Source organism: Anolis sagrei, chromosome 1 (assembly GCF_037176765.1).
Source record: "Anolis sagrei isolate rAnoSag1 chromosome 1, rAnoSag1.mat, whole genome shotgun sequence".
Lineage (NCBI taxonomy): Eukaryota > Metazoa > Chordata > Lepidosauria > Squamata > Dactyloidae > Anolis > Anolis sagrei.
Genome location: NC_090021.1, coordinates 304,507,890 through 304,526,351, shown reverse-complemented (window position 1 = coordinate 304,526,351; position 18,462 = coordinate 304,507,890). Strand labels below are relative to the sequence as shown.

General features: G+C 42.1%; 1 protein-coding gene across 2 annotated transcripts in view; it reads left to right on the top strand.

Moving 5' to 3' along the window:
* LTBP2 (latent transforming growth factor beta binding protein 2) overlaps window positions 1-18,462 on the top strand; it is a 176,327-nt gene that overhangs the window by 99,122 nt on the left and 58,743 nt on the right. For both annotated transcript variants that reach the window (XM_067462891.1, XM_060758570.2), the window contains exon 9: window positions 6,061-6,135. In XM_067462891.1, the coding sequence (XP_067318992.1) occupies window positions 6,061-6,135 (75 nt within the window). The remainder of the gene's footprint in view (window positions 1-6,060; window positions 6,136-18,462) is intronic.

Below are 18,462 nucleotides of genomic sequence, written 5' to 3'. Positions count from 1 at the left end.
GGCTTTGTATTGTCGAAGGCTTTCATGGCTGGAATCACTGGGTTGTTGTCAGTTTTTTGAGATGTATGGCCATGTTCCAGAAGCATTTTCTCCTGACGTTTTACCTGCATCTATGGCAGGCATCCTCAGAGGTTGTGAGGTCCATTGGAAACTAGGCAAATGGGGTTTATATATCTGTGGAATGTCCAGGGTGGGAAAAAGAACAGAGGACCTCTGGAACATGGCCATATAGCCCGAAAAACTTACAACAACCCACTTTAGCTTTGTTGTTGTTTATTCGTTCAGTTGCTTCCAATTCTTCATGACTTTTCCACCCCCAGCTCCTTCAAGGTCAAGCCAGTCACTTCAAGGACATCATCCATCCATCTTGCCTTTGGTTGGCCCCTCTTCCTTTTTCCTCCCATTTTCGACAGCATCATTATCTTCTCCAAGCTTTCCTGCCTTCTCATTATGTGGCCAAAGTACTTCATCTTTGCCTCTAATATGTTTCCCTCCAGCGCGCAGCAGGGCATTTTCTGGAGGATGGACTGGTTTGATCTTCTTACACTCCAAGGCACTCTCAGAATTTTCCTCCAACACCACCGTTCAAAAGTGTCTATCTTTAACTAACTTACCCCAAATAACGTATCACAATGATTATATATTCTGTGTCTTGTTTCATATGTCTAGCTTCCACTGATTCATGCGTCTCACATTCCATGTCCCTTTAATATGCATTATGCAACTTTGGTGTATTCTTCATCTCTGAACATGTCAACAGCTGTATGTCCTTTCAGCTTATGTTCAGTTGCGCTGTTAGCCACAGCGCTACTCTTAATTGTCCTCCACTGGTAACCAGTAGCTCACCGAATGCCGTCCGATATGGGAGTTTCATCTTCTGGTGCTATCTCTTATTTAATTTTGGATTATCTAATCATAGAGTTTTTGTGCTTTCTTTGATGCAGTACAAACAGTGTTAGCTGTGGTGGCACTCGCACTGCATCTTCGACATTCTCTGCAAGTGTAACCCACCACTCCTGCTATTATCCACTATGTGCTTGGCATGTTTGGCCTGTCTCCACAGCCCATCTGAACTGGGAAATTCTACCAGCGGCACCGCTGTTGTCAGCATAGTTTCTTACCTCACAGAATCACGCAATCTCACTACCTTGGAAAGATAGCCCCAAATATGGAATGGATGCTACCTGGCCTGAAAACAGTAGACACGAAAAGGAACTTGGAATAGTGGCAGACCTAACTTAATAATACTCAGCACCCTCATCAAATTAAAGTTTCCAGGATCCTTCGTGGGAAGTATAAAATACATTTTATTGATGTGATCTTATGGTGAGCCAGGGGTAAGTCAAGATATCAGCTGTCTGTGGTGAAAAGCAAAGCCATTTTCTCATATACAGAGACAAAAACTGATGGAATTATCAGTTGAATCTTCCTTCAACACTGGTACATGGGCTTCCTTCCGTCCTTCCCTCTTTCTTTCTTTGGCCATGCTGGCTGTCATGTCACTGGTTACAAATGAATGTTTATGGACTATTAGAATTGCAGCTGTTCACATTCAGATTTGCAATACTGATAGAATCACTAATTTAACTTTGGGATGTACATTTCCATTTTTAGGCAGATGTTTAATGCTACCGTCATTGGTTTCTCTGAGAGCTTGCCAATTTCCCCCTCATTTTTAATTCACAGTGTCTAGCAAACTTCTACTTCCTTTCTACTGAGTAGAAAATGAGTTTTCAAAGAGAAAGAAATATGTCTGGGAACATGTCAGCATTTTGTTTTAGATACAAATTTAGGAATTTAAAGTAGTATCCAGTATGCTACTGGTTTATGATGCAAACATTCCAGCATAAGATTAAAGGAATGAATGTTGATTACTCTCCAAACAGTCTCTACTGGATAAAAATTGAGCTGGAACCATGATAGCTCAGATCATTACTGATTGCTCATACAACGAACACTGAATGTGTTCATGCAAATTGCATAGGAAGTTGATCATAGAATCATAGAGTTGGAAGAGACTTCATCAGCCATCCAGTGACAACCCCCTGACAAGAAGCAGGAAAATTGCATTCAAAGCACCCCCGACAGATGGCCATCCAGCCTCTGTTTAAAAGCCTCCAAGAAGGAGCCTCCACTACACTCTGGGGCAGAGAGTTCCATTGCTGAACATCTCTCACAGTCAGGAAGTTCTTCCTAATGACTTAGTTTCCAGGGCAGCAGAAAACAAGCTTGCTCCCTCCTCTCTATGACTTCCTCTCACATATTTATACATGGCTATCATGTCTCCTCTCAGCCTTCTCTTCTTCAGCCTAAACCCTTTAAGCCGCTCCTCACAGGGCTTGTTCTCCAGACCCTTGATCATTTTAGTCACCCTCCTCTGGACACATTCCAGCTTGTCAATATCTCCTTTCAATTGTGGTGCTCAGAACTGGACACAGTGTGATTCCAGGTGTGATCTGACCAAGGCAGAATAGAGGGATAGCATGAGTTCCCTGGATCTAGACACTATACTCCTATTGATGCAGGCCAAAATCCCATTGGCTTTTTTGCCACCAAGGACTCAAAGACCTATTTCACACATACTGCTTTTGAGCCACACGTCCCCCATTCTGTATTTTAGGTGTTTTTTTTAAAAAAACCCTATAGTCTGGCTCTCCAATGGTCTAAGGGACAGTGAACTGGTCCTATGTTTAAAAACTGGTCCCTGCTCTAGTTCATTATGGAGGGGAGCTGAAGAAAACAATTTCCTCCATTTTTGAAGTTCAGAGGTGATCTTGAGTCCTTGCTGAAAAGTTGTCCTTCATAAGGCATGTGATGCTCAGAACTAAAGATAATATTCCATCCAGATGAAATCTGATCAAAACACAATAAAGTTGTACTTCTACTCCTTTCAGTCTGGATACTATCCTCCTGTTAATGCAGCCCAAAATTGCACTGTTTTTTTTTGTATGGTTACATCACACTGTTAACTTGTGGTCCTATGACACCTCTGGAACTTTTTTATGTGTACAGCTTACAGACCAGATGTCATCCTTTCTACATTTGTGTGTTTTATCTTTCTCGATGTAGTACTTTGTGTTTATCCCTGTTCGAATCCATATTGTTAATTTTGATTCTGCTGTCCTATTGGTCAAAGTCATTTTCAAGTATAACGCTCCCCTCTGGAGTGTTTGCTATCCCTCTCTGATGGTGTCATCTGCAAATTTAATAAGCTTACATACTATTTCATCATTTAAGTCATTTATAAAGATGTTGAACAATAGTGGTCCCAGATAGGCCCTTGAGACACTGCACCAATTACTTCTCTCCAGGAAGATCAACCATTAGTGAGAATTCTCTCATTTCATTTGTTCAACCAATTATTAATTGACTTAATGGTAGCACTGTCTAGTCTAAATTTCACCAATTCACCTGTAAGAATAACATGGAAGTCCTTGTAACAGCCATACTGAAATCAAGATGGGCTTGGTTGCAATAAATCTTGCCAACAGGAAGTTTGACAGTTTGAAGCCCGGGTCAGGTTGAGGTCCTGATCGTTAGCCCAGCTTCTCCCTACCTAGCAGTTCAAAAACAAATGTGAGTATAATTAAATAGTAACTACAGGAGGTATTTAGGCTCAGTGTTTCAATCAGAAAAAGGAAGTTTATAAAGAAAACTCTTCAGCAGGGAGATGGAGCAACAGCCGGAACAGGCACAGCCTCCAAAGATGCTGAAAGATGAGAAGGCCTATATATACCTCTATCTGTTCTCTGTGTTGTCATTGTCATAATCAGCATTGAATGTTTGCCACATATGTGTTCTGTGATCCGCCCTGAGTCCCCTTCGGAATGGTAGGGTAGAATATAAATACTGTACATAAATACATAAATAAATACAACCATAGCATTACTCATACTTACCAAACTTGTAACAAAAAAGAGATAAAATTAGTTTAACATGACTTGTTTTTTAAAAAAACCATGCTCTTAGTAAAGTGAGCAAATGACTGTATGGACAAATATTGCTTGTTTAATGTGTAGAGGAGGGAAATGGAATGGAGCATCTTAGAAGAGAGCATTTCTGGCTGGAATACAATATTTTGTCACAGATCCCACTTGGGTTTTGCTTTGAAAATGTGTGCATTATTGAAAATTAACTTCCAGAGATGACCAGTCTTTTGACCTTGTGGAGCTCATACCTTTAAATATTAACCAGAGGAGGGACTTCTGGCAGGTGTCTAGCTTTTCCATTCCTTGCAATACAAAGACCTGGCAAGCAGCACCAGCCAACATTCCTTCATCTATACAACTGTTAAAGCAGAGACACATTAATATTGAAATATTAGTCATCCATGCTTTAATTAAGGATTCAGTTCATATTCAAAATTGTTTTATAGCTCTCTGAGCAAAGCACATATTTAAGGGAGCCCGTTGCCATATATCCTCTTGACTATCCTTTCAGTGTTGCTGTATTATTAAATTCAGAAATAGAACTGGTTTGAATGAAATCCATATTAGGACTCATGGAACAAGCTTCCTATGGTCATCCAACAGGAAAACATTACGTTTTCTAAAATTACGTTGTTCATCAAGGGCAAATTTAAAAATAGTCATTCATGATGGAACAAACATTTCTATCATTTTAATCTCAACCATAAAACTAATTCCAGGTGAGGGGAATGCCTGTCTCTCTTCTTCACAAATAATTCAGTGCTGATGTGGGTATGAAGAATAACTCCCTTAAAAGGGGATTTTCATCTAGTATCAACTAATACATATATTTGGGTCCTGTTATTTCCACCTCATATAAAAGTAGTGCTGCTATATTTGACTGATGGATTTAAATGATTGCGGCCTCTATAATCCATGGCTAAATTCTGAAGTTCTAAAAACAGTTTGTTTTTGCTAAGATCCAACTCTTTGCTTGAGCGTTCCTTGAAGTAAACTGCAAAGAGAAGGTCCAGAAGAGCAAGTGCCAGAAAACTCTGGGCAACTTGTGGCTCTTCAGATCTTGTAGGACAGCATGATCCCTCATCGTTGGCTTTGCTACACAGCGTTGATGGGACTTGCAGTTGAAAACATCTGAAGGTTTCTAAGTTACTGAAACATGCTCTGATGCTCCTGTACTTGGATGGACACAGCTGAGTGGATTCTCAGTTGTATAATTAAACTACCAACAATAAAACTTTAAAGCTTTTCTTAGGAAATACATAACATAAAGGGGGAAGGTCACATATTAATATTAAGTGGATTTGCAATGCTCAAGGAAGGTGTAGTGGTACTCTGAGTAGAACAGACAATGAGGAGTATTAAAAGTAGTGAAGAATTGGTGTGTGTTGGACTAGGAGTAGGACTAGACATGGGTTTGAATCAGAAGTTGCCTCAGGGGTTGCGGGGGATAGATTTTGTCATTTTGACGTTGTAGTTACTGGAATTTATAGTTAACCTGCAATCAAAGAGCATTCTGAATTCCACCAATGATGGATTGAACTAAACTTGGCACACAGAACTCCCATGACCAACAGAAAATACTGGGTTTGTGGGTATTGACCTTGAGTTTTGGAGTTGTAGTTCACCTACATCCAGACAGCACTGTGGAGTCAAACGATGATGGATCTGGACCAAACTTGGCACAAATACTCAATATGCCCAAAAGTGAACACTGGTGGAATTTGGGGAAAATAGACCTTGACATTTGGGAATTGTAATTGCTGGGATTTATAGTTCACCTACAATCACAGCAGGAGGAGGACTTCTAGTGGAAGGATTCGCTGTCTGTTTCCAAAAAGGAGGAGAAGGACAGGTGGAGAGATCTTCACCTTCTCTGCCAAAGAGATTCCTAAGACCATCAGAAATATGTGTTTTCTGATGGCCTTTGGCAACCCTTCTGTAAGCCCCTTGTGACCCCCCCCCCCATGGTCCTGACCCCCAGGTTGAGAAATACTGTGTTAGAGGGTCAAAGTTGATTTGACACACATAATATCAACAAGTCCACAATGACAAAAATGTAAGAAGCTTTCTCAGGGATTGAAAAATTTTGCATACTTAATACAGGTTTTGCTTTTTTAAAATGTCTGCTTAGATCACCCACTGATTGAAAATGGACAAGTTGAATGCCCCCAGGGATATAAGAGGTTGAATCGGAGCAACTGCCAAGGTAAGTACAAAACGCTGTCCTGTCCCTTTTCATCAGCTATGGAAATTTTTGTCTGTTTATATCAAATCAAGTATTGTTTCTTGTTTAATGTGTGCCTTATTTGCAAAACTAAACAAACTTAAACTTATATCTGCTTTTAGAGAAATATCAAGTTATGGTAATGTGTCTTCTAATGGATATTACACACCTGTGGATAGTTGTACATTTCAGCTATAGCCAGTGCCTGTTGCCAAATGATGAAAGCTTACCTTAGTCCAGTGATGAAGTACATTCTGACCCACGCAAAATAGCTTCTTCTAACCTGTAAATTGGAATGATATACCTCTTTGCCTTTGGTGAAGTTGTGATAATTTAATTGCAGGGTGTGATCTAGGTGTTTTGAACTAGGATTATATTTTTCTGTACCCTAAAGCAACTGTAACTGTAGCAAACTTGTGTGTGCATGCGTGCATATGTGTGTAAGAGGTGTTGAGAGGAAAGTTTGAAAGGGAACAGGTGTGGAGAAATCTCTTATTACTCTATTGTTCAGTGTACATTCTGCTTCATGCTTTAAACGCCCCAGGGCAGCTGAAACAACAGTTACCAGCTCAATACCATCTCATTACTATTAAACAATTAGTTACCAATAAATAGGATAGACAACAATTATGCAGTGATTATACTATTTTAAAAAGCAAGTGTAGAGGAAGTGGATATAATAGAGTATTATATATAATAGACGTGATGGATTGTTGTTTTCCTGTATTGTTGTATTGATGTCCTGATGTTAACTAATTGATATTACTGTTTTAAATGACTAATGATTTTGTACTGTATTGTTGATACTGGTTGTTAACCGCTCTGAGTCGCCGTTGGCTGAGAAGAGCGGTATACTAGTGAAGTAAATAAATAAATAAACAAATATTGGACTGGGACTGATCCAGATAGTCTCTTTCTGACTGGCCTTTCTCACAAGAGTGGTGGGAAGAAGGAAAGTCATGTGTGCAACCTAAGTGTCAATGGTGAAAAAGTTAGATACAGTGTAACAAATAAAATTACTATAAAATAAAATAAGGTAATAAGGTATATCAAGAGTTAAATACAAAGTATGGAATTATTTAAGATAAGTGATTGCATTGCTAATCAGTTCAATATGACAGAAATTCCATTTTCAAGGAAAACTCTCAAAAGACCATCCATCAGTGGATTTCCACCCTCCAAGAAGAAGAATAGAATAATGAAATTAGTCCATCCATAACTTTGAGGTGTTACTGCTGAGCTTTACATGTTGCACAGCCTAGGTCTCTGCAACAGTAACAAGTAACATTTTATTTTATAATCTCATTATGTGTTAGCATGACTAGAGTAAAACAGTAATTTAGGGCAGAGTAATTTAGGCTTCATTGACCCAGCTCTGAATGAGAATTGGTTAGCCCTCCAAATGTTGCTGAATTACATGGCTTTTTCGACAAGCCTTTGACCATGTTTAGAATCCCTTAATGAACATATTGAGGACCAAGAGATTATTTCACTGTGGACTTTATGAGACGGATATTGATTGCAGCTATTGTTGCATTTTATTGATCTTAAACAGGGAGGTTTTATGTTGTTTATATTGGCTTTTATTGCGTTTGTGTTTTGTCTTTGCACTTTTTGTATTTTGCATGTTTACACCTTTGAGTGCTTTGTGATCCACCCCTAGTCCCTCTGGGAGATGGTGGCGGGGTACAAATACTATTATTATTATTATTATTATTATTATTATTATTACTGTTACAACTCCCAGTATTCATCGCCACTGGCTGTGTTGGCTGGGGCTACTGGAAACACACCTAGAGGTTTGCAAAATCTGTACCTCTGGTTATAGAACCAATAAGGCTTAGCCAATCCCTTAACATCAAAACTGATTGAGCTGTTAAAGAAGGACTTCAGTACAGAATGCTGTCAAAGAGTGTCCCCAATCATGATGCTCTGGCTCTGGTGATCACCAGTCTTTTAAAAAGACATTGCAGATGTTTGATGCTCTGAAGACTTGAGTACATAGGGAGGTATGTACAATTTTATGTTGATTCTATACAATGACTTCCAAGTGGTTGAATATACTCCATAATGAAATGTAGTCCAATATTTGGATCCATTTGAAGTTCATCCAAACATTTGTCCGTGATTCTTTGGACATGCACTGAGCATAGAAGTAACTGTAATTACAATCAATAGTCCCAGAGGAGGGGCAAGTATGGAGTGCTTGGAGGCACATAGTTCTTCAAAATCACATAAAAGATTCATATGCTACATGTATCTTTCTTGCTTTCACAGTTCCATCTGCTCACATGTAGCCTTCTTTTTCTGTGGTCTTTTCTCCAGAACTAACTGTGAGATTTTGCTTGGAGGGTGTAATGTGAAGTCATGGCCTGGAAGACAAGCGTTGGTGTCTCTTGACACAATTCCTTCAAAATGTCACACTGAACTGATTAGCAACTTACCACAGTACCAAGAGTCTCAACCTTTCTGGCTCACGCAGCCCATTTGTAAACCCTGATTGCCTGTCATTACCATTTCACACACCTCCTTTTCCTTTCCCTAACAGCCAGGGCTGCATGCATTCTGTCTGATAAGGTCTGCTGTAAAATTCACAGAGTACTGCCCAGGGAATGATTAACAATGTTGTAATTCTCATCCTTGCAGAAGATTCTCTGTAGGCCTCCAAATTTAGCCTAAAGCACGTATAAGAGTTCCACAAATCTCTAGGACCCTTTTACAAACACAATTAAATTGCTATGATTCATCTGTAACTAACTAATAATAGCATTATTAGTGTGTAGTGTGAAAGGGCCCTTATTGAGTGGACAATTCCTGAAACACAAGGGAGAAAAAAGAACTGTTAACAAGCTGCAGAACAATCTTAGATGGTTTCTCAGTGATGTTATTATTAGGTAGGCTCTAGATAATGGAGGAAGGTAGGGAGTTTAAGAAAAAAACCCTCTATTTCTGTTTTATTGACTATTCTAAAGCTTTTGACTGTGTGGATCATAATAAATTGTGGCAAGTTCTTGGTGGTATGAGGATACCAAGTCACCTTGTCTTTCTTCTGAGGAATCTGTATAATAACCAAATAGCAACAGTAAGAACTGATCATGGAACAACAGACTGGTTCAAGATTGGGAAAGGAGTACGGCAGGGCTGTATTCTCTCACCCAACCTATTCAACTTGTATGCAGAACACATCATGCAATGTGCAGGGCTTGATGAATCCAAGGCTGGAGTTAAAATTGCTGGACAAAACATTAACAACTTTAGATATGCAGATGATATCACTTTGATGACTGAAAGCGAGTAGGAGCTGAGGAGCCTTCTAACCCAGGTGAAAGAAGAAAGTGCAAAAGTTGGGTTGCAGTTAAACATAAAAAAACCCAAGATTATCAACCAGACTGACTGATAACTAGCAAATAGAGGGCAAAAACATGGAGGCAACATGGAGGCAGTAACAGACTTTGCATTTCTAGGCGTGATGATTACTGCAGATGCAGACTACAGCCAGGTAATCGGAAGACGTTTACTTCTTGGGAGGAGAGCAATGACCAATCTTGATAAAATAGTGAAGAGTAGAGACATCACACTGGCAATGAAGATCCACATACTTAAAGCTATGGTATTCCCCATAATCACATCCGTAGGTGATTATAGGGAATAAGGAAGGCTGAGCGAAGGAAGATAAATGCTTTTGAACGGTGGTGTTGGAGGGAAATTCTGAAAGTGCCTTGGACTGCAAAAAGATCAAACCAGTCCATACTCAAGGAAATAAAGCCTGACTGCTTACTGGAGGGAAGCATATTGGAAGCAAAGATGAAGTACTTTGGCCACATCATGAGAAGACATGAAATCTTTGAGAAGATAATGATGCTGGAGAAAATGGGAGGAAAAAGGAAGAGGGACTGACCAAGGGCAAGATAGATGGATGTTATCTTTGAAGTGACTGGCTTGACTTTGAAGGAGCTGGAGGTGGCAAAGAGTTGGAAGCGATTCAATGAATAAACAACAAAAGGCTCTCCTTGTCCCTCCAATCTCTATTATATATTTTTTGTCTTTTACATTGTGATATGGAGGGCAGAGTCTTATTCCATATCTGTGCAAGCCACTCAGAGAGACATTTCAGCTGAAAAGCAAGGTTAAAATGCTTTAAATAAGTTTGTTTGCTGAAATAACATTTAATCGTGGGACAGTGGGAACATTTATACAATAGAATTGTAGATGGGTTTGAAACCTTCCGGTGCCTACCGATTCTCCTTTCCACATTTCCTCCCCAGATAGGCTGGGAATAAATTTGAGGAAACACTTGCTTTCTGTGACCTTATTTGAAATCTGGGAAAGGCCTTTCACTTGGGTCTGAGTTTGGAATCCAACAATATACAGTTGTTGTCATTGGCTCAGCTATGACTAAAAAGAATATTCAGTTGGTAGGTATGTCTTGACACTCTTGGTAGGGCACACAGTCAGAAGCATGAAAAGAGTTTTGGAGAAAGGTTGGCAAGACTACAGCTCTTCCTAGACTAGAACTGCTTTTGCACAGGAAATAGCAGGAGCAGCCAAGGAATTAAGATTCCCTCAGCTTACATAGGATATAGTGTAGAAATCCTAGCCAAGTCTGAATCCAAGAGCAATAATGCTGGGAGTAGGTCTATTGACTTGCCCTTTGCTGTTTTGTTTTGGTTTTGCCAGGCAGACATTTTGAGGTGGATGCTTCATTAATACAAAGAGATTATTGGATAACTACTTAATCTTGTTAGCTCTTTGCTGTCATAGGTCTCATCTAGTCTGTCTGCTGATTTAATTTCAAGACCAACAGAGGCAAATGATGGTTCACAGCTTCAATATCCGTGGAACATTGCATCTGCTCAGGATTTTACCCTGAAAGCTAAATGAACTATTGAAATTGCTAAAATTTATTCCCAAAACAGGTCCAGCATCTCAGATAGCTCGTTTAAAGTTCAGACTAATACCCAAGGTGAATTCCCTCCTTCCCTAATATACAGTTTAGCTGAAAGCAGTTCTGGATTAATTATGATGTTCTACATCACAGTGTATGTCCCCAAATATTCTAGGAACCTTGCCTTTTGTCTGCCAACCCACGAAGAAACGCACGAGAATAGAAGACACAACATCAATGTTTTGGATTCAAATTGGGCAACTTTTATTTAACGTTACCTATTTAATTTCTTAACTTAACTCAAGGGTGTAAGGAACTGGTGTAACCTAACCCAGGTAGCATCACTACCCGACAATAACAATTTCCGGGCGAAGCACCTGGTTTTCGGTAATCAAACCGTATCACCATCAAGGGAAAGGAATGAGGAGTCTCTTCCAGAGCTCTTGTATCGAGACTCCTTCCAAATAAAGGCCATTAACACACCTCACCCTTTACACTGTAGGTGAGTGTTTAACTTAAGGGCCTTTCACCCCTTAAAGGGGTGCCCTAGGTGCACACCGACTAAAGGAATTTCCCTATCTATTTACGCCTGGCCTATTTAACGCGTAGCCCACTTCCTCTATCTAGCCCCTAAACAGTATAGGGTAGGCAAAAAACCTCTCCTATAAAACAAGAAGAGGAAAAAATTCCTACCCGGCTCCGCAGGCAACCGCAAATTATACTGTTAATGGGCGGGAGTGGTGGGCCAACTTCCAGGCGTGGAATGAACCTGGGAGGGCCTGGCCTGTGTTAGCAGGCTACGCCCCCGGATGTTCTGGAGGGTTCCTCCAGAACTCCTCCCTGCCTCGTGTGAGGCAGACAAATGTTTTTTCTCTCCCCATTTCTTGGGGAGAGGAAAACTGTTGTCTGCCAACCCACGAAGAAACGCACGAGAATAGAAGACACAACACCAATGTTTTGGATTCAAATTGGGCAACTTTTATTTAACGTTACCTATTTAATTTCTTAACTTAACTCAAGGGTGTAAGGAACTGGTGTAACCTAACCCAGGTAGCATCACTACCCGACAATAACAATTTCCGGGCGAAGCACCTGGTTTTCGGTAATCAAACCGTATCACCATCAAGGGAAAGGAATGAGGAGTCTCTTCCAGAGCTCTTGTATCGAGACTCCTTCCAAATAAAGGCCATTAACACACCTCACCCTTTACACTGTAGGTGAGTGTTTAACTTAAGGGCCTTTCACCCCTTAAAGGGGTGCCCTAGGTGCACACCGACTAAAGGAATTTCCCTATCTATTTACGCCACGGATTGGGGGCAAATGTCCATTTAGCCCCCATCCCCCACCAATTCCTCTAACACCCCTCTAATACCTTCCTGTAAATCTAATGAAAATCGTTGGTTGCCCAATTCTGAAAGATGTACTCAATCACCACAATACAACCTCTCGTCGTCACGTGTGATGTTTGGGTATTCAATGTAATGACCCCTCCGCTGGATCATGAACAGTCGCATGGCCCAGTGCACTCGTTTTCTGGCTTTCTCGAGCCTTCCCACGTCGCCTCCTTCCAGCCACTAGCAACGAGGTATGATAGCAGACCAAACGACGTGCACCCTGGGCCATGACCAACAAATCCTTCGAATGTCCGCCCGTGCTTACAAAAGAGGGCTTTGCCTGCTAACAGGCCCACATCGTTACCACCGAGGTGGATAACCAACACATCAGGAGGAAAAACCACTCCCGGCATCAAACAACAAAGGGGGCACAAACCGTCCCAACGCAGGCTTCTCATGCCTCTCCATTCCACCGTTGCCGTGGAAGAGAGACCCAAGTGCTGGCCATAGGCAGTCCTGTGGGCCTCTCTCACTGCCCAGAAGATATAACTGTGTCCGCAGACCAGTACCATTCTTCTATGTGCCAGCCCTGCGTGAACAGTCGCATGGCCCAGTGCACTCGTTTTCTGGCTTTCTCGAGCCTTCCCACGTCGCCTCCTTCCAGCCACTAGCAACGAGGTATGATAGCAGACCAAACGACGTGCACCCTGGGCCATGACCAACAAATCCTTCGAATGTCCGCCCGTGCTTACCAAAAGAGGGCTTTGCCTGCTAACAGGCCCACATCGTTACCACCGAGGTGGATAACCAACACATCAGGAGGAAAAACCACTCCCGGCATCAAACAACAAAGGGGCACAAACCGTCCCAACGCAGGCTTCTCATGCCTCTCCATTCCACCGTTGCCGTGGAAGAGAGACCCAAGTGCTGGCCATAGGCAGTCCTGTGGGCCTCCCTCACTGCCCAGAAGACATAACTGTGTCCGCAGACCAGTACCATTCTTCTATGTGCCAGCCCTGCGTGAACAGTCGCATGGCCCAGTGCACTCGTTTTCTGGCTTTCTCGAGCCTTCCCACGTCGCCTCCTTCCAGCCACTAGCAACGAGGTATGATAGCAGACCAAACGACGTGCACCCTGGGCCATGACCAACAAATCCTTCGAATGTCCGCCCGTGCTTACCAAAAGAGGGCTTTGCCTGCTAACAGGCCCACATCGTTACCACCGAGGTGGATAACCAACACATCAGGAGGAAAAACCACTCCCGGCATCAAACAACAAAGGGGCACAAACCGTCCCAACGCAGGCTTCTCATGCCTCTCCATTCCACCGTTGCCGTGGAAGAGAGACCCAAGTGCTGGCCATAGGCAGTCCTGTGGGCCTCTCTCACTGCCCAGAAGACATAACTGTGTCCGCAGACCAGTACCATTCTTCTATATGCCAGCCCTGCGTGGCCTGTGACGGTAATGATAACTAGGCTGAAACCAACCGTATGTAACTTCTGGTCTGTTTTGGAAGTTCTACTTCTGATTTCCACACTATCTTAAAAAACTTTGATGTCGGAAACCAAAAATGCGCGGTGTGAGGTATCGTTATTGGCTAATGTCACCAATTCACTCACGCGTAGCTGCAAAACGTGCATTCCACGCCGCCGCCTGATATAAAAACTATTCATAATATGATGTGTGGGGAACATGGCTCAAGGGCCGGGATCTGAAAATCCTCCTAAAGCCGCAACGCAAGTAATTTGCTGCAGCTCTGTAAGGCTAACTTTCCAGCCAGCAACTAAGCGGACCCGCTTTGATCGGGCTGGGGCCCTTTTGGAACATTAACCTGTCCTGGGTTCCTTCTACTGAACTGGGCGCCTCTTGGCCCACCTCTTGTGGGTTTTCCCTTGTAACAACTATTGGTTGCGTGGTTACCCTGGCATATTGCACAGGCGTGCTGATATTTACAGTCATCGCGGGCGCAAGCTCCCTGGGCCGACAAGTATAAAGCGCCAGTAAAACAAATTGACAATGTTTTATCACTTATATATATAGGGCAATGCATAACTGCTTAAATCTGTGCCTAACCGACTCTTATATAGTTATAACGTAATAGTCCGAGGCTCACCCTAAGCTCGCCCTTCAAGTGACCCACTGTTCAAGCAACTAATATGCTATTTACTTGTGTTTGCTTTACCTAAAGGCAGAGCTCTCAAAATGCCATGCAAGGGAAGCCAAGGCTAGACCGGGCATCTTGATGAACTCCCATTTGCATTGCTTCTTGCTGCGAGGTTATCCCAAGTTGTGGCTGACATCAGGAGCTCACCCCACACCCAAGTAATCAGAGCCTATCGCTGTGCCTATTGATCTATTCACATTTGCATTAAGTCTCACTGTGAGGCTATCGCAAGCTGGAGCTAACATCAGGAGCTCACCCCACACCCACGTAATCAGCGCCTATCGCTGGGCCTATTGATCTTTCACATACCCTTTTGTCTTTGCAGCTGTTGTGCTGGGCCTCCCTGTCGAAAGGGCTGACTCTCTTTAGTGTTTTGTATAGTATGGCCGCTATCGGCCTTCTCACCAGAAACTGCTCTGGTTGTATTCATTACCTCCATCCACAATTGACTGTCGATGAGGTCCCATCGCTTGTTAGGCATCGTGGCAGCCTCAGAACAAAAGCGGCTATCGTAAACAAGCCACGCCTGACCAGTGTAGTTGACATATGCCCCATATATTAGATTTTGATATTTAAACAAGGCCTTGGCCCTGTAATCCTTTAGGGCCGCCCACATTCTTCTTCGGCGCCATCCTGAAAGGAAAATAACCAGTGACTGTGTCAATAAGTATATAGCGCCAGTATAACAAATTGACGAAGACTTTGTCCCTTATATATATCTAAACATATAGGGCAACACGTTTGCATTGAGTCTTGCTGTGAGGTTATCACAAGTTGGAGCTGACATCAGGAGCTCGCCCCGCACCCAAGTAGCCGGAGCCTACCATTGGGCCTATTGATCTACTCCTATTTGCATTGAGTCTTGCTGTGAGGTTATCACAAGTTGGGGCTGACAACCGGAGCTCACCCGCACCCCAGTAGCCAGAGCCTATCGTTGGGGCCTATTGATCTACTCACATTTGCAATTAGTCCCACTATAAGGTTTACATAAGTAGAGGCTAACCGCGGGAGCTCGCCCCCCTATACCAACCCAGGCCTGCCACTGGGCTTATTGCTCTAGTCATTTTCCTTTTTGAGTATCCAGGCCGACTGTAAGGCCAACCTAATTTGGGGCTAACCAAGGGAGCTCACCTGTAGCAACTGGCAAAGACTGTACCATTGGGAGGTCACATAAGTTAAGGCTCCCATCAGGAGCTTGCAATACTTATGGCCAGGGCCCGCGACAGGGCTTATTGATCCCTTCCCATTTGACTTCATTGCTGGATCTAACAGCAGGAGCTCTCTCCCTGATCCATTTTTTTTTGTATCAGAAGCTGGATTAAACAGCAGGAGCTCCCCCTCTGATCCTATTTAAAATAATAATTTTTATTTTTTATTTTATTTTTTGGTATCAGAAGCTGGATCTAACAGCAGGAGCTCCCCCTCTGATCCTATTTAAAATAATAATATTTATTTATTTATTTATTTAGGTATCAGAAGCTGGATCAAACAGCAGGAGCTCCCCCTCTGATCCTATTTAAAATAATAATTTTTATTTTATTTTATTATTATTATTAAAAAAAAATTTTTGGTATCAGAAGCTGGATCAAACAGCAGGAGCTCCCCCTCTGATCCTATTTAAAATAATAATTTTTATTTTATTTTATTTGGTATCAAAAGCTGGATCTAACAGCAGAAGCTCTCTCCCTGATCCATTTTTTTTGTATCAGAAGCTGGATCAAACAGCAGGAGCTCCCCCTCTGATCCTATTTAAACTAATAATTTTTATTTTATTTTATTTTATTTATTTTATTTTTTTTGGTATCAGAAGCTGGATCTAACAGCAGGAGCTCTCTCCCTGATCCATTTTTTTTTGGTATCAGAAGCTGGATCTAACAGCAGGAGCTCTCTCCCTGATCCATTTTTTGGGAGCTGTGGCTAACATCGGGAGCTCGCTCTGCTCCCAAATAAGAACTATCGACCTTAGGTCAGCAACCACTGTAGCCAAGGGTATAACTCCCCTATTACCTGTGTATATTTAACATCATACCTACTACATATAACACGCATCCGGCCCAAAATAAAGTAATTGAAATAACTTTCACTTTCATTTTGCCCCATGTGGCAAACGAAATTGGGCCTATCCTAAAATGGCGGCCGCCCCATCTCCCACAATGGCCTCCATCAACGGCCCGGACGGCGCCCAAAATTGACGCTGCGAGCTAGCCGCATGCCGAAGCCCAGCTCCAGGCCCCTGGCCACGTGGGCCTTTGTTTGCCATAACCAAGGCCTCTGTGAAGGGCCCTGAAGGGCCCAGCCTTCGTCCGGGAGGGGTGGGGGGTGGGTGAAGCCTACCTCCCCCAGGACCCCTGTACAGACCTGTAGATGCTCTTCTTATCCCCTTAACCTCTTTTCTTCTCTTCTTTGTTGAACCTCTTCAGGCTTCTTGTCTTCGCTCTTCTCTGCGACCTCTCTCTCCAACTTCCAGGCGTGGAATGAACCTGGGAGGGCCTGGCCTGTGTTAGCAGGCTACGCCCCCGGATGTTCTGGAGGGTTCCTCCAGAACTCCTCCCTGCCTCGTGTGAGGCAGACAAATGTTTTTTCTCTCCCCATTTCTTGGGGAGAGGAAAACTGTTAGCCTTGCCCTGTGATTCTTCAGATTTTCTCTCAGAATAAGGTAGCTTCTCTTTATCACATGAGCAAGATGCAATAATGGACCAATCTGTACAGAAAATGAAATAAATACCTTTTCTTTCCACACTGATACCAGCATATGATATTAGCATATAGCATCTATAAGCTTTTATTCAAATTTCCCACAATGCCCTCAATCAGCATTGTATATTGGAAACATTCAATAATAATAATAATAATAATAATAATAATAATAATAATAATACAATAACAACACTTTATTTATATTCTGCTCTATCTCCCCGAGGGAAGTCAGAGTGGATTACAACATACACAGATAGGCAAACATTCAATGTTTTTAGTACAGTGGGATAACAATGACATACAAATACACAAAAGTATAGGCTTCCCCTTTCATCTCTGGCTTTTTTGGAGGTGGTGCTCAAGTTTGGCAATGGGGAGGTGCTCTTGTTCCATTTCCAAGCCGAGGAGCCTGCTGTCTGTAGACACCTCCTGGTAATGCTTGTCGGCATGGCTGCATGGGAGCCATTATTACCTTCCTGCCGAAGTGGTACCTATTGAACTACTCTCTTTTGCATGTTTTCAAACTGCTAGGTTGGTAGGAGCTAGAACTAACATCAGGAGCTCACCCCGATCCGCTGCTTCAAACTGCCAACCTTTAGGTCAGCAGATTCAACAGTTCAATAGTTTAATCCATTGCCCCACCATGGCATATAGCCATATAAATTGCTTTATTCCATATGGCTGATATTAATTAGAGCACTTTTGCCAAACAACATCAGGTAAAACACGAGGGCATGTTTACAAAGGATAAAACCCACTAGAGAAACTTCAGATCTGGAACTGGATTTCATAGATTACTGCACAGCCCAAATAATATCCAATAGTAGTTCTGATGGACTAGCTCTTGCCCTAAATTCTTTCTAAAAACACCATTGCATGGATGGGGAACCATATAAAAACCAAACTGAAGCATTGTAAGAAAGACAAAGAGCTTGCAAATGTAATAATTTTTATCAACAGTTTAAGACTCTTTTGGTCCCAGATAAAATAAAACCCATATTGTATTAATCTGAACTCATAGAAAACAACATGCCACTCCCATATCAGAGTTACATATACTTTTTAATGTTTACATATGTATACAGACTGCATGATTTTTTAAAAAATCCAAACCTTATCCCTGCCTTTAATTAGTGCTGCTCTCCAAGTAGCCTTCTGCTCTTAGGAACTCTATTGCTCCATTTGAATTCAGATCTCTTTCTGACAATAGTCAAATGTTTACTTCACAGA